The sequence below is a fragment of the Gouania willdenowi genome, chromosome 22 (genome assembly GCF_900634775.1).
Source record: "Gouania willdenowi chromosome 22, fGouWil2.1, whole genome shotgun sequence".
NCBI classification, from domain to species: Eukaryota; Metazoa; Chordata; class Actinopteri; order Blenniiformes; family Gobiesocidae; genus Gouania; species Gouania willdenowi.
The window spans coordinates 28,143,238-28,157,651 of record NC_041065.1 but is presented as its reverse complement, the minus strand read 5'-3'; the positions used below and the strand labels follow the sequence as shown (position 1 = coordinate 28,157,651).

Below are 14,414 nucleotides of genomic sequence, written 5' to 3'. Positions count from 1 at the left end.
TCTTTCTTTCTTTCTATCCACTTCAAAAGCTCCATACGTGAGGCACCCACTATATAGTCCTCTGTCTCAAAGTATTTGACCAAATTTAACCAATCTTTTCTCTGTGCGAGAGTGCGAAACAATTACCTGTGGCTGAGCTCTGCTGAGCTGCACACACAGTTCAAATTCCTTAATTGATGGAAATTTGTGGTAGAGACGGAAACCTTTAAACCCTGGAATAAACTTACAATTTAATAAAATTATGCAATTAATGGTGATTAGTCAAATTAGCAGATTAACACCTTTGTTTTATTTATTTATTTTGTTTTATTTTGCAACACACAGAGACAAAGACAGAGACATTTATAAATCCTTCATATCACACTTCGTTTTCAAAATGAGAATTACAATTTTAAGGAAATACACTCACAATTCAGGGTTGCATTGTTTTTAGATTCCAAAATTGACATTTTTCAGAACAACCAATGCTGCCCTCACAAAGGCAGCATTACGTTGCATTCGGTTGCTTAGTAACTGTCCACCCCCACCCTGCTGGGAGAGCAGGCCGTCTGCTCAGATTGTCAGCAATAGAGAACTGCAGCCCTCATCAACGCCGTCTGGCTGATACCGCTGAGCACTTTGACACAATTATGCTTTTAATAGGTGATACTTTAACAAATGAAGCCCTTTCCAAATCTAATGTTTATTCTGTGTTTTATTTAAAACTCAAAATCACCAGTAAGATGTTTTTTTTCATGTAACAAAGATGAGAGCGTCTTACCCTGTGAAGTCTGCAGAATACATGCCGTAGTCGAAGACGTAGACCCGCGTGACCTGACATACTATCAGATAGCCAAGTGTCACGATGAAGCAGTACCTGCACAAACACAGAGGAACAGATTAGAATAGGAAACTACAATATTTGCCTTTCCTGAGAAAAATGTCATGTGAGGATACAGGTGCTAGCCCACGTCGCACTGCTTTCGCTAGTATTTGCTAGCATTAACATTATTATAACTTAGCATTAGTTAGCATTAACATTATCATTAGCTAGCATTAACATATAATAGCATTAACCTAGCTTTATCATGAACCTAATGTTAACATTAACATGAACTTTAATGAGCATTAGCTAGCGCTAGCATTAGCGTTAACATTAACGAGCATTAGCTAGTGCTAGCGTTAGCATTAACATTAATTAACATTAGCTAGCGCTAGCATTAACATTAGCTAGCAATAACAGTAGTATAAGTTACTTTTACCATTATAAATAGCTAGCAATAGCATTAACGAGCATTAACAGTAACCTAGCTTTAACATTAACCTAGTGTTAGCATTGTTAGCGTAACAATAACAATAGCTTAGTATTAGCAATAACCTAGCAATAGCATTAAACAAGCTTTAGCATTAACCCAACGTTAGCATTTACCTAGCTTTAACACTACCCAAGCAATAGCATCAACCTAACAAAAGCATTAGCCTAACATTAACACTAACTTAGCATTAGCATTAACCAAGCAATAACATTATGCTAGTGTTAGTTAAGCATTAACCTACCAATAGCTTAACATTAGCAATAAGGTTGAAAATGGTTGAAATGGGTTGAAAAATGGTAAATAGATATCCAGTTTCACAAAGAAACAAAAAGTTTAAAAGTTACAAATTATAAAAGTACAAGCATAAATCTCTGTAACTTTCTGAACGTTGTGATAGTTTATTTGTCAAAATCAGATAAAGGTATAGGAGGAGTTAATGACCGACGGAAAAAAAAAATGGATAACATTAGTGAGGATGCTTCCTACATCCTCACTAAATACAGTATGCTGAAGAAGACAAAAACATTAAATGACTAATCACAGATAAACTTGATTAAAAATACACAAAGGGTTCTCTGCCCTAAGAAACAAGGCAGGGTCATGCAAAAGCGTAGAAATCCCAACCATGACAAAAGGTTTGAACTACCAACAATGTGTCACTGTGAGAGAAGGAAGATGGAGAACAACGTGAGCTTTCATCAGAAGGCCAAAGACAGAGGCAGCAGCTAAAGCTGGTGGCGTAAAGCCATTGCTCAAGTCAAAGTCAGTCAGACAGTCCGACAAAAAGAGGTTTGTGCTGCACACTGGGGATGGATACAGTACACAAATAAGTGCAAGGCTGTGCTGGAGATAAGACACAGAGGGATCCCTTCGTTCTGAGAGCCCTGATGCAAACAACTCGGGACAATCATACAAATTCAGATACAAAGTTACTGGGAAGAGCCCAGTAAAAATGTGTTATGATGAGCAACAAGTACGATTAGACCCTATTGTTCACAGAACTCAACGACCGACACAGAGTGGAAAATATGACTGTCTTTGGACATGGATATGGGGCCACATTCCAAAAAACACACAAAATTACAGGAAAATGTAGAAAAATAAAAATGCACAAACACACAAAAAAACCACACCAATGACAACAAAACCAAACACACTAAATGACAACAAGACACACTAAAGAGAAAACTATACTAGATAATATCATAATGACACCAAAAACAGAAAAAAAAAAATCACTTAATGATGCCAAAAACACACAAAATAACAACAAAATCAGGCAAAAAAACTGGCTACGGACCTGTACTATGAAGCTGGATAAGTATATTTTGTTAGCCGGCTTCACCAATCAAATATTCTCCATTATAGATCAGCTGTACTGCGAAGCAGGGTATAAACATGTTCACTTAAGAGAGGTGATTTCAGCCTGGCTACGTGCATGTACACATGAAAGGGGTGGAAAATGCAGTGTTTGACCAATCACAAACAGAGCAACTTATGTCACAAGTGAGGAATAATTCGTTAAAAATCTTAAGATTCAGACCAAAGACGACACTGTCGCTGCAGCATCAATGGGAATGAATGAATACACGCCCAGAACTGATCATTTTCACTTTATTAAGGCACAGACTGTAAGGGTGAGTATTGGCAAGGATGTTGCAATACGAATATCGCGATATCATTATATATTGCGATATTCTACCCAGTACAATAGCAAAATTAAACGTAAAGATGAAAAATCAAGTTGCTGTATATGTCCATCAGAAGACATTGATCACTCAGAGGACAAACCCAGTCAAAACTATTCGCTTCAAAACATTCTATTTATTGTTTTTTTTTTTAGTGTTTTTGCACATTTTCACTGAAAAAAAGAAAATACAGTTTTACACACTGCCTTCATAAAATAAAGTGCAACAAGTAACCACTGCAACACATCGAAAGCATTGTAACCACTGGAAGTGAGAACATGAAGAATAAAGTACCCTGAGTTACTGACAATGCACAAAGAGAAGTAAAAATGTATCCTATTGTGTCAGTTTGAACACTGATTTGAACAGATCCTATGAAAATAAAATGCCTGTGCATACATATTGCATATGTGCTCTATGTCAATGAACACACTGACCTAAAAAGTAAAAAAAAGGATGAGCAATATATATATATATATATATATATATATATTTATTTTTTTAATCGGTCATTAAATACATTTTTTTTCACACCCCTACTTATCTGTGGCTCTGATACTGCGTTCATACACTCAGCCTACATCATTAGGTGGACAATATTTATAATTTATAAAGCCAGTATTATCCTACAGAACCGAGGCTCTCGGAGTCTCCACAGAATACATGAATTAATTAATTTATTGGTCACAAAGCACCTGACGCACGCAGGCTTTATCAGCTGACTAATGTAGGTCAGTCAATCAAATCAGTCAATCAAATCTTTATCCTATAGGCTGTGATCGTGTTAATGAAAGGATGTGTAAATATTCTCTCTTCTGTCAGCCGTCACATCAGATCCACACAGCGACGTGTCCACAGAATGATCCACCTGCTCTGGGGCAGGTCATTTTCTAAGAGAACTGGAAGTCCAGCTTCGTAGTACAGGCCCTTTATGATACAAACACACCCATTTTTCTCAGTCTAATTTTTTTGCAGCCGCCAAAAGCAAATGCACAAAAATATTCCATAATCACAGAAAAATGGACAAAAATAACAGAGGAATACACAAACAACAAGCAGCACAAACAAAAGACAACAAAAGCCTGCAAAATGAAAGAAATAAACTAATTGACACAAAGAACACACAAACTACAAGGGCCTATGCTACGAAGCTAGATAATTATATCCTGGATTTATCTCCATTAGCGGGCTTCTATAAACACACACAAACAACAACAAAAACACACAAAATTAGAGAGAAAAACACCAAGAACACACAAGCAACAACAAAAGTACAAAAACGACAACACAAACACACAAAAAGACAATAATGCACACAAAAGGAGAGAAAACTTCACTTAATGATACCAAGAACACACAAACAACAACAAAAATACACAAAAAACAACAAAAACAAAAAAGAGAGAAATTCCACTAAATACAAACACACTTACAACAAAATGAGAAAAGAAAACTACAGAAACAAAAAGCAACCACAGAAACTAGGGATGTCCCGATACAACTATTTCACTTCCGATATGACACCGATACTGCAGTCTTGAGTATTGGCCGATACCGATATTGACCTGATTCATATCAGCACGAATCCTACATACTTTTATTACTTATTTTTCAGTGTGGAATGTTAGAAAAGGGTTGATCAAGTGAAGTTTACTCAAACAGAAAACAATAGTCAGCAACAGTAAGTTACTTTGTTGGAGTGTGAACCACAGTCCATGCATCTATTGCACACTTGGTTTCCTCCTCAGTAGACTTTACACAACATCAGTCATCATTCTGCACACGTGGGAAAACAAACGGCGTGGATCATATTCCCAGACTGGCCTCACAACAGAAGACTCATTTAAATGTGCCACATGAATACATTCAGTGATACGGTTAACATGTCTGCTCATGGAGACGGATTCATTTCACCACAACAACAATGTAACTTGTCGCATGGATTTCTACCTCGGAATCGCATGCTGCGTTTACCCATCAACGTTCATGGCTTCGCATTCGCTTTCCAAGGACATATTATTTGTCTGAAAACATAGTCTGTGGGTAAATGTAGCCACTGTTTCCCCGAGCAGATAAACCTTTTTCTAAAATTAAAAACTACATCATCACAATGAGTTTGAATGAAGTGGATCAGCAGAGATAATCTTATATAATGCCTGTTAAGTGGATTTAATTCAACCCATTTAAAAGTCCAATTACATTAACAGCTTTATTCATTTCTTTCAAAATGATAAAAAAATATTTATAGCTTTTATCAACTTCCATCAAATGTATTCACGTGCCCCAAACTTTAGCTTTAAACCTCAAATTTATGGCTTATTTTAAATTCAAAATCCCCCAAAAACATTTATTTTTCATTTAAGAGCAAAGCATCTTAAATCATAGTATTTATTTACTGCCAACATCGACTTCTGTTATAAATATTAGTAGACTTACGCACTGCATGTTTATATTTATCAAAATACAACCTATTATGATCCTCTTTATTTGATAAACTCTGATAAATATCAGACAAAGAGCTGTTCGGAGAGTAGATTGTTTTCAATAGAATTATTAATTGTAACTTCCCATTTCCTTAAATATCATGTAAAGGAAAAACGTTCCACGTTACCATGGAAATGGTAAGTAGCAAGTGTGAACCTGCTACTAAGTCTGCTACTGTGGTCATGTTCATCAGAGCTAAAGCATAGCTCGTTATTAATTATTAATAATTGCAATTACTTTTGGGTTGGTTGAGTAAAACTGGTCGCTTTATGTAACTCACCTCAACATTGATACCCAAAGGAATGAGAAGTAAAAAGGGAAAATAAAGAAATGCACACTTATAGTGCATTCCAAGCATTTTCTAAAAATAACCGTACTGTATTTCATCAACATCTGCCCCCCTCTACACACCTGCAGTGATTAAGGAGAAAATAAACCCTGCATAAGTGCAACACAAGCTATATTTACCAATGCGCTCGACAGGGTTCCCGCCTTTACCTTCATTTCATTTCTGTTATCATAATTCACAGGCTGCAGGGTGGATGGGTGGGTGGGTGGGTGGTGTTACATCTTCCCTCAGTGTGGGACTAAAGCAGGTCGGCCTCCCACTGGGACCCAGTGAAAGACGGGTCAGCATGGATGCAAGAAAGCAAATAAGGGCAGCAAGTTTTCCACAGAGCACGACATTTACACTGAATAGTAGAAAGTATTTCAGGGAGGGGTTACTACAGCACAAGGACAGGCATTGATTTGCAACTTCAAAAAGATCCCCATGACAAGCAAAAGAACAAAATTCTAGAAGGACGAAACAAAATTAAAGTCAAAGCTACGCCGGATGATCATTTTTTAATCTGATAAAAACTGAGGCTGTGTCATAATAACGTACTACTCATACTCCAGTCTGATGTCAAAATGAGTAGGTAGTGGGTTCACATTAGATAGTATGAAAAACATGAGAAATACCCAGATGTATACTATATCAGGACATTTTTTAAGTATGCACACTATTCATACTCAACCGCCCCATGATGCATTGTGAGCGGAATGTAAAATTGTCCTGGGACAGCTTCAAGCTAAAAATCCAACATCCCCTTTTCAAAACAAAAGCATCTCTTCTTGTCTTCAATTAGTATTTTAACGCTTTTGTAAATAGGGCTCTTGTTTTGAAGGTAACCGGACGTCTTGTCAGTAGCACAATGGTGGGCAAAATCTCCAAAATGAAATGCGTTTCTGTGAATTTTATGGATCAAATGACCACATGTTGACATTCGACTCACTTAAAATGTTTTCAGAACTTTCAAAGGTGGAGAAATAAACAGAGATATTCAGCCTCAGTGTGATTCATGTTTTTGTCGTTGTAGGTTCCAAATGCATCTTGGGAAACTTGGAAGTATACTTCAGTGGGAACGCTCATCATCCTAATCATACTAATAGTATATAGTAGTAGACAGTATATACTCATTGAGTTTGTAGTGCGCCATTTCAAACACAGCCAATGTCTAGCGGAGTGAGGTGAAACACCAGGAACAAACTAGAACAAAAATGGCGTTAAGCCAATGATCCTCCTTGTTTGATAAAGAAACACAAGAAATCACAGGATGAAGTAAAAACACTTCTTTGAATCCATCTACGGGATTCCACATCCCACAATGCAATGCACAAAACTTTTCCGACAAAGTCAATAAATCAAGGGTTGAATCAGAAGATCAAAGCAAACTTTCAAGCAGCAATTTCAACCGTTTACAACTTTTTTGAGCAAATTATCTTTGATACTTTTTTTTAATCTATGAGGCCTACATTGTCTTTATCTGATAAGATATTTTAATCTCCTTCAGCTTTAAAGATAAAACATCAAATAATCAACCCTGCTATCTCCAGCATTTTGTTAGGAGTCCGTACAAGTTACTTTTGTCTTTCTGCCTCAACCTTCAAAGCACACACACCATATCGGACAGTGTCTCAGTTCCCTGCGTCTCTCCTGATCTAGCAGGCAGAGCTGTGTTCACGCCAGAAAAAAGCTCCCAGAACATTCCCAGGCCTGCTCGCCTCATTCAGCAGGTGAACTGTCGGGTTGTGCAAGCAAACATAGATCTAGAGTGAATGATGTGAAATATGAAGCCCAGCAGAGAACAAAGCGCCACTGGTCTATCTACAGCTACGCTTGAACTGGATCTATTTTCACAGTCCAGGAAAAAGAAGAAGAGTTAAGTGTTCACTGCACACTTCAACACTGCCAAGTCCTGCTCACTTCCAGAATGTGCTCCTCCCCACGTTTACTGGAGCAAAACATTCACTCGATGGGCAACAGAAGAAAGAGTTAGTGAAGCTTTTCATCCGTTTAATCCGCACCCAGCTCCTGCTTAAATCTTACACCTCCATTGCCTGAAGCATTTGGTTTGCAGGGATTAATCATAGAGACCATATATCACCAACCGTATATCACACACAACTGTGAAGCTTAGAAATACATAAAATGTTAAATAAAGGTGATTTTTTTAATAAATAATTAAAAGAAACTGAATGTAATAGGAAGAAGAAAAAGAAAAAGAAGAAAAAAGAATAAAGGAAGAAGGAAGAAAGAAGAAAGAAGGAAGAAGAAAGAAGAAGGAAGAAGACCAATCCCTGCCATTACCGCATCCCTACTCAAAAGAGCAGCATAAACATATTTCTGAACGCATCACATTCAAATATTCCAAGCTTACTCACAGCTACTTGTTAACTACTCAAGTAGTTAACAAGTAGAAGAACAACAACAAGAACAATGACAAGAACAACAAGAACAACAACAATGGCGACAACAAGAAGAACAAGAAAACAAGAAGAAAACCACAACAACAACAAGAAAAACAATGACAAGAACAAAAAGAACAAAAAGAAAAAGAACAGTAACAGCACCAAAAAAAAAGAACAATGACAACAACGACAACAACAAGAAGATAACAGCGACAAGAAGAAAAAAACAAGAAGAACAACAACAACAAAAAGAAGAAGAAGATCAATCCCTGCCATTACCGCATCCCTAATCAAAAGAGCAGCATAAACATATTTCTGAATGCATTGCATTCAAATATTCCAAGCTTACTCACAGCTTACACAACCCACTTCTATTAAAACCAAAGGTTTTGGTCTTGACATGTGGGTGACATGTACATTCAGAGCCCTGGTCGAGTCCTCACCGCGTCCTGTGACTTATTAGTTATGTAAAAATATGGAGCAGAGCGGTGGGATCAACGGCCTGAGCAAACGGGAACATGTCAGAGCGCGCTCCTCTCCTTCACCTTCAACACTCCGTCTGCCTGCCAGGCTGCACCTTCATCTGGTGGCCTGGCACATGACTTCATGGAGGTGTGGCATCTTATCTCACTGACACAGATCATCTTTCTAGGTTTAACGTCATCATGTTTTAATGTTTAGCTCTCCATACACATTTATCGTCTATTATATATGTGCTGGTTGAAATTATTTTCATATAGATGTCTAAAAAAAGCCATAGCTGATGGATACTGTCATGGTCATTCTGCCACCAGCGTTTGAGTCATTCCTCTCCGATCTGCTACTGTGACGAATGCTCTGGTTGGATCTATTTAAAGAAAACCCTCGAGAGACTGAACATCAACAGTGAACATCTGCACACATAACCTTGGATTCTGGCACAAAAACAGCATCTAAAGGAAGGTGTCAGTGAATGTGGAACAATAAATGTGGTTGTGACTTAAAAATACAAGACAAACAACTGAATAAGGTGCAGAGAGATCAACAGTGCCTGAAGAAATTACACATTTCTTTGATTTAATGGGTTTTTAAAGGGTTGACCGATGTACATTTTTTCTAATTTATCTTTAAGTGACTAAAAACCGATATTCAATTCAAAGCTTTTATTGTCACTGTTAGCTTGGCAAAAAATAAATAAATCAATATTTCCTGAAAACATAATTATTAGAACAATAACTGCACCTGATAATAATTAAAAAAATTACGATTATTTTATTTAAAACCTTGTTAATGGCACTACTGATCACAGAAAGATACCACGTCGCCTTAATAATAACATTAATAATTATTATTGAGCGCAATGCAGGTTGTCATAATATAAAACATGTTTACACTTTTTAAATAAATAAATACATGTGAATATATTTTTTTAACAAAGATCAGTAAGACTGTGGTAAGACTGGGTTTTTCAACCTTGGGGTCACCTGGAGTTTAAAATGGGGCCAGAAATATCTAGCAATTGAATAAAAAAATATTACTCATTTAAAATGTTTTTTTTTTTTTTTTTTAAATGTAAACGCAACACACAATATCAAACAACTCTATACTTTCACTTTCTAAAATACAAATCTAGCATAAAGAAAATAAAATGCAGTATAAAAATATTTGAGATATAGACGCAATTTGTGAATAATTCTGTATTTGTAACACTGTAACAAACGTGATCAAAAACTCACTCTTGGAAAAAAAATGTCCTTCATCAGAAATGTGTGACATCAAAATGGGATCATGATCCAATGGTTGGGAACCACTGTGTTAAGATCTCTTAACACATCTGTGTCCAAACAACGGGCCGTGGACCATTTAGTGTCACAAGGGATTAATGAAGTTTAAATAATTCTATGCATTTAATTTCCCGCTTTAGCCTTCAGTCTTCCTGCTCTTGATTGCTCCGCCTCTAACGCCTTTAGTCATGCACGCAGCCTGGCACACACAGCTGTCCGACTGCAGTGCATACACACGCATGCACAAGCTACACAAACGCTAATGGTTCGGCTAATATCTAAAAAGCTGTAGCTGGATTTACAGTATTGCTAATAACTTCATTTTTTCATGCAATTTCAGATTTGAAATTTTAAGCACATTACACATTAAATGCATTATGATCATCTCTTGTAATTGCCTACATCGTCATCATCAATGCATTGTGAACAGGGGCAACTATATTCAGACTGAGCATAGGGCCCTATAACATCTACTTTATTTTTTTCCAAATTCCATAAAAAAAAAATTCCACATTAATTCTTTAAAATTCAGTTTTTTTTATATAAATATAAATAATATAATAATATAACTATATTTAAACAAAAATGTATGTAAAATATAACAATTTAATTTAAAATTATGTGTAAGATCCAATTAAAAGGTTTATATAAATTGAACTGACCTGGATTATGCTGACTGCTCCTTTTGAATGTTTTGTCATATAAAGATGTATAAAAACAGCATTAATGTCACCCAATTTCCCCTCAGGGATCAATGGCTTACTGAATCTGAGCAGGTTTATTGGTTAAGTGTTGATCAACTTAAATTAAATAAACCTAATTTAAATGATCCTAATGACATCATTCCATTTCATTGGTCAATTTCGCGATTCCGTTAACATGGAAATTATAGCAGACGGGGAGCGTTGATGAGGAATATATACTCGTTTTGCTCAATTTTAAGGTTATGTTCACAAATCCACAGGAATCCTGGATATTTCTATTTTCAGAGGAACTTTATTCTTACTTGTGCATGTGCTCCAGGCCAACAAATACCATCACGCTGTAGGACAGACCGCTCTGTACCAGAAAATGGAGGGAATACCTGCAGAAAAAACATGGAACACAATAAACAACTCCTCTTCACCAAAAAAAAAGAACATTTTATTCAAATAATTATTTATTCACTGGTGCATGTGCTCACATTGACATTCCATTATGAAACCACAGTCAGACTATAAGCAGTCACACTGCAGGACTGTAAAGAACTCATCACACTTTGGTTTTTTATTGAGTTTGATGAAACATCGCAATAAATGAATACATTTGTTAATAAAATCCTCTCCATTTGAACAAGCTCCATACACTTTAGACACACGATTAATCTTTGAGGAGAGCATGTGGTGATGCTACCAAAGTGGGACCCTCCAGGAGGGCTCAGATGCCTCACTGGGTAAACAATGTGTCAACAAGGAGGACAAGGACATCTGGGGTTGGCAGCAAACACGGCACAAACTCAGGTGAATTAAGTCTGCAGAAAAAACTGTTATTAAAGAACGTTCGTTTACCTTCTGACCTATCAACTTTTATTTTATTTACTTATTTATTATCATTTCATTTTTTTATTATATAATTTTATTTGTTTATTTATTTTTATTTTAAATATTGGTATTCTGTGTATTTTATTTTATTCTGTGTACTTCATGTATTTATGTCAATTTATTTAGTATATTTTGTTCATATTATTTAAATGCGTATTCGTGCATATATCGATCGGGATGGGTGTGTCTAATGTCTATATGTATGCGTACATTTTAGTTTTCTTACTATCCAATATCCATTGCTTTGCTCCACTTGATTCTTTGTTTAACATCATCAATCATGTATTATCTCTGAATTATTCAAATTTACAGATAACGGACAAGTCATTTAATTATGATTTGATTTATAAAATTTTCTCTATTAGTTTAGTGTAATTTCAGCCTCCCGTAAACTTATATATATATATATATATACAAACATTAAGTAAATGGTCTTTCTGCAATATCACCAAAACATTCATAACTATAATAATAATAATAATAATAATAAAATGTTTCAATTTTATCTTATTTATTTACTTATTTATGTGACAGGTACAATGCAATTCAATATCGATACAAAAGTTTGCAGCTGACGTGATGCACATATCCTGTAGTATGTAGCTAATTATGATAATAATAATAATAATAATAATAATAATAATAATAATAATAATAATAATAATAATAAAGGACTTAATGGGGACATATCATGCTAAATCCACTTTTTTTAGCCCTTAAATACATTTTGATGTATATTTAGATTGTTTAGAAGCACAGAAAAGTTCAAATTAATCTCTTCAGGTGCTCCGTTGATATCTTTATATTCTGTTTTGGTCATATTTTTCAATCTGTTTCGATTTTTCGATTCTCTATTACGTTTTTTGAACAATAACATCAGCGGAACTGACAAATTAGGACATCGACTCCAGGCCCAACACTTCGAGCAATCCGCGATTTTTATTTCTCGCTTTTATTTTGTAGTCCAAGCTCCAGGATGCAGAAGTTATGAGAGGAGAAATCAAAATGTTTGGTTGTTGGATGGAGTAACCCACACGCTTCATTACACCGTCTCCCAGCATCAGAACCTTTTCAAAATGCCTGGTTGAGTTTTATTTTTCACAGAAATGTACCCACATCTGTGGATAAGGTCATTTTTGTGTGCGCGCAGCACTTCAAGGATGACTGCTTCTGCAACCTCCACCAGTATAAAGAAGGATTTGCTGAAAGACTTTGTCTGATTGAGGGTTCAATTCCTTCTATCTTTGGAGACGACAAACAGAGCACTTCGTAAGCTGTAAATAACGCTAAAAAGTGTGATGATAAGACGTCCCTGTCATTGTTTTGTTAGCATTAGCAGTTGCATCGTCTTCATATGTTAGCGCTGTGTGCTCGTTTTAGATCCTTGATGATATGGCCTACGTGGTTTAATTTAAGTCTAAAGTTTTCATTAGTCATTTCATTTTGCCGTTTTTGTCTCCGAAAAGACTGTATTAAAATGCATTTCGTGATGTTAGCTTGGCGCTAGCGTTAGCTCGGTGCTTGTGTTAGCTCGGTGCTTGTGTTAGCTCACTTCTTAGGGTTCTGCAGGTTCATCATCTTCATTTTCATCTCGCTCCGCCGGGTCAGACTCTGGCTCAAACATGTAAAGCTGGATGGACAAGTATTCCGTTGTTGACATTGTGTAAATAACGTGTGAATAAACTTTTTCTGCGCCGCTACATGGCCATATCTCTTCTATCAAACTACAAAAATGGCCGAGCAGGGTGGAGTTGAACCTGGAGAGGGGGCGGGGTATGAAGTGTCTCATTTGCATTTAAAGAGACCGCACCAAAACGAGTTGCTCTTAGAAGCACATCAGAAAAGGGGTAGAAAAGAAGTCTGGGGAGCTATAATAATGAGGAATTCAGACCCAAGCAGTGCAGTTCCACTTTCTATAGACCACAACTGTATGATTTATATCTAAAAAGGAAGGATTTAAAACCATGATATGTCCCCTTTAAAAGTTGTAGGCTGAAGCCTTCCTTTATTTCGTCCACTCATTTGAAATCTATCTTTCACCACATAAACAACAATACATTTTTATTTATTTGTTTGTTTCAAGCATGAACAAATAAAATAAAAAACAACAAACACTCTGTACAAGAAAGCACACAAAAATGTTCAAAACAATACACTTGTATAAACATATTTAAATCATAAACAGACCTTATGTCTATCCAAATCTTCGATACATTATCTGTTCATATCACAGTTTTGTACTTTACAATCATCTTTTGTTTAAATATTTATTTTTTTAATGATTTGACAGTCTTTCGTTTCTGTTTCTAATCCAATTATAGAATAAAAGAACGTGTTTACCTTTTTTTTTCTAACTCTCTCCCTGGTGTAGCTTGTCAGTTTTAATATCACTTTCTTATTTCTGATTCAGAAGTCGATAACAAAACATCTCCCACCAATGTAAATAACGTAATGGGTGCCGGTTGAATTCTGAAACCTGATCCGTTTGCTGCTGGGGTGAACTGAGGTCTACTTCTGTGTGACCAATGGGTAACGAAACAATCCCTTCGGTCAAAGCTTTTTTCCAGCCGGCTCCGTCTCTGGCTAATGTTTCTTATGGTTGCTCTTCCACACAGATGCATCGTTCTTAAAGGTACAGTTGGTTTTCCATTAGAGGGCAATACTTTTCTAATTGAATATCAGTTACTGGCTTGATTGAGTTATTTGCTTTTGGTGAGGATGAGATAAAGGAGGAGAAAGAATAGAGGAAAGGCTTAATAAAGTAAAAAAAATAAAATAAATAATACTAAAGCTGATAGATGCATTATGCAGGTCTACACCAGGCTCAGTTTCATTCATCCTGCACATCTATATTTTGAGTGTTAATGTGTT

General features: G+C 36.0%; 1 protein-coding gene across 3 annotated transcripts in view; it reads right to left on the bottom strand.

The window, feature by feature from the left end:
- Positions 1–14,414, bottom strand: part of mboat2a (membrane bound O-acyltransferase domain containing 2a) — a 56,584-nt gene that overhangs the window by 14,848 nt on the left and 27,322 nt on the right. For 2 of the 3 annotated variants that reach the window (XM_028437765.1, XM_028437768.1), the window contains 2 exons: positions 10,970–11,047; positions 761–856 (listed from right to left, as the gene is read on the bottom strand). In XM_028437765.1, the coding sequence (XP_028293566.1) occupies positions 761–856; positions 10,970–11,047 (174 nt within the window). The remainder of the gene's footprint in view (positions 1–760; positions 857–10,969; positions 11,048–14,414) is intronic. The other variant, XM_028437767.1, reaches the window with a different exon arrangement.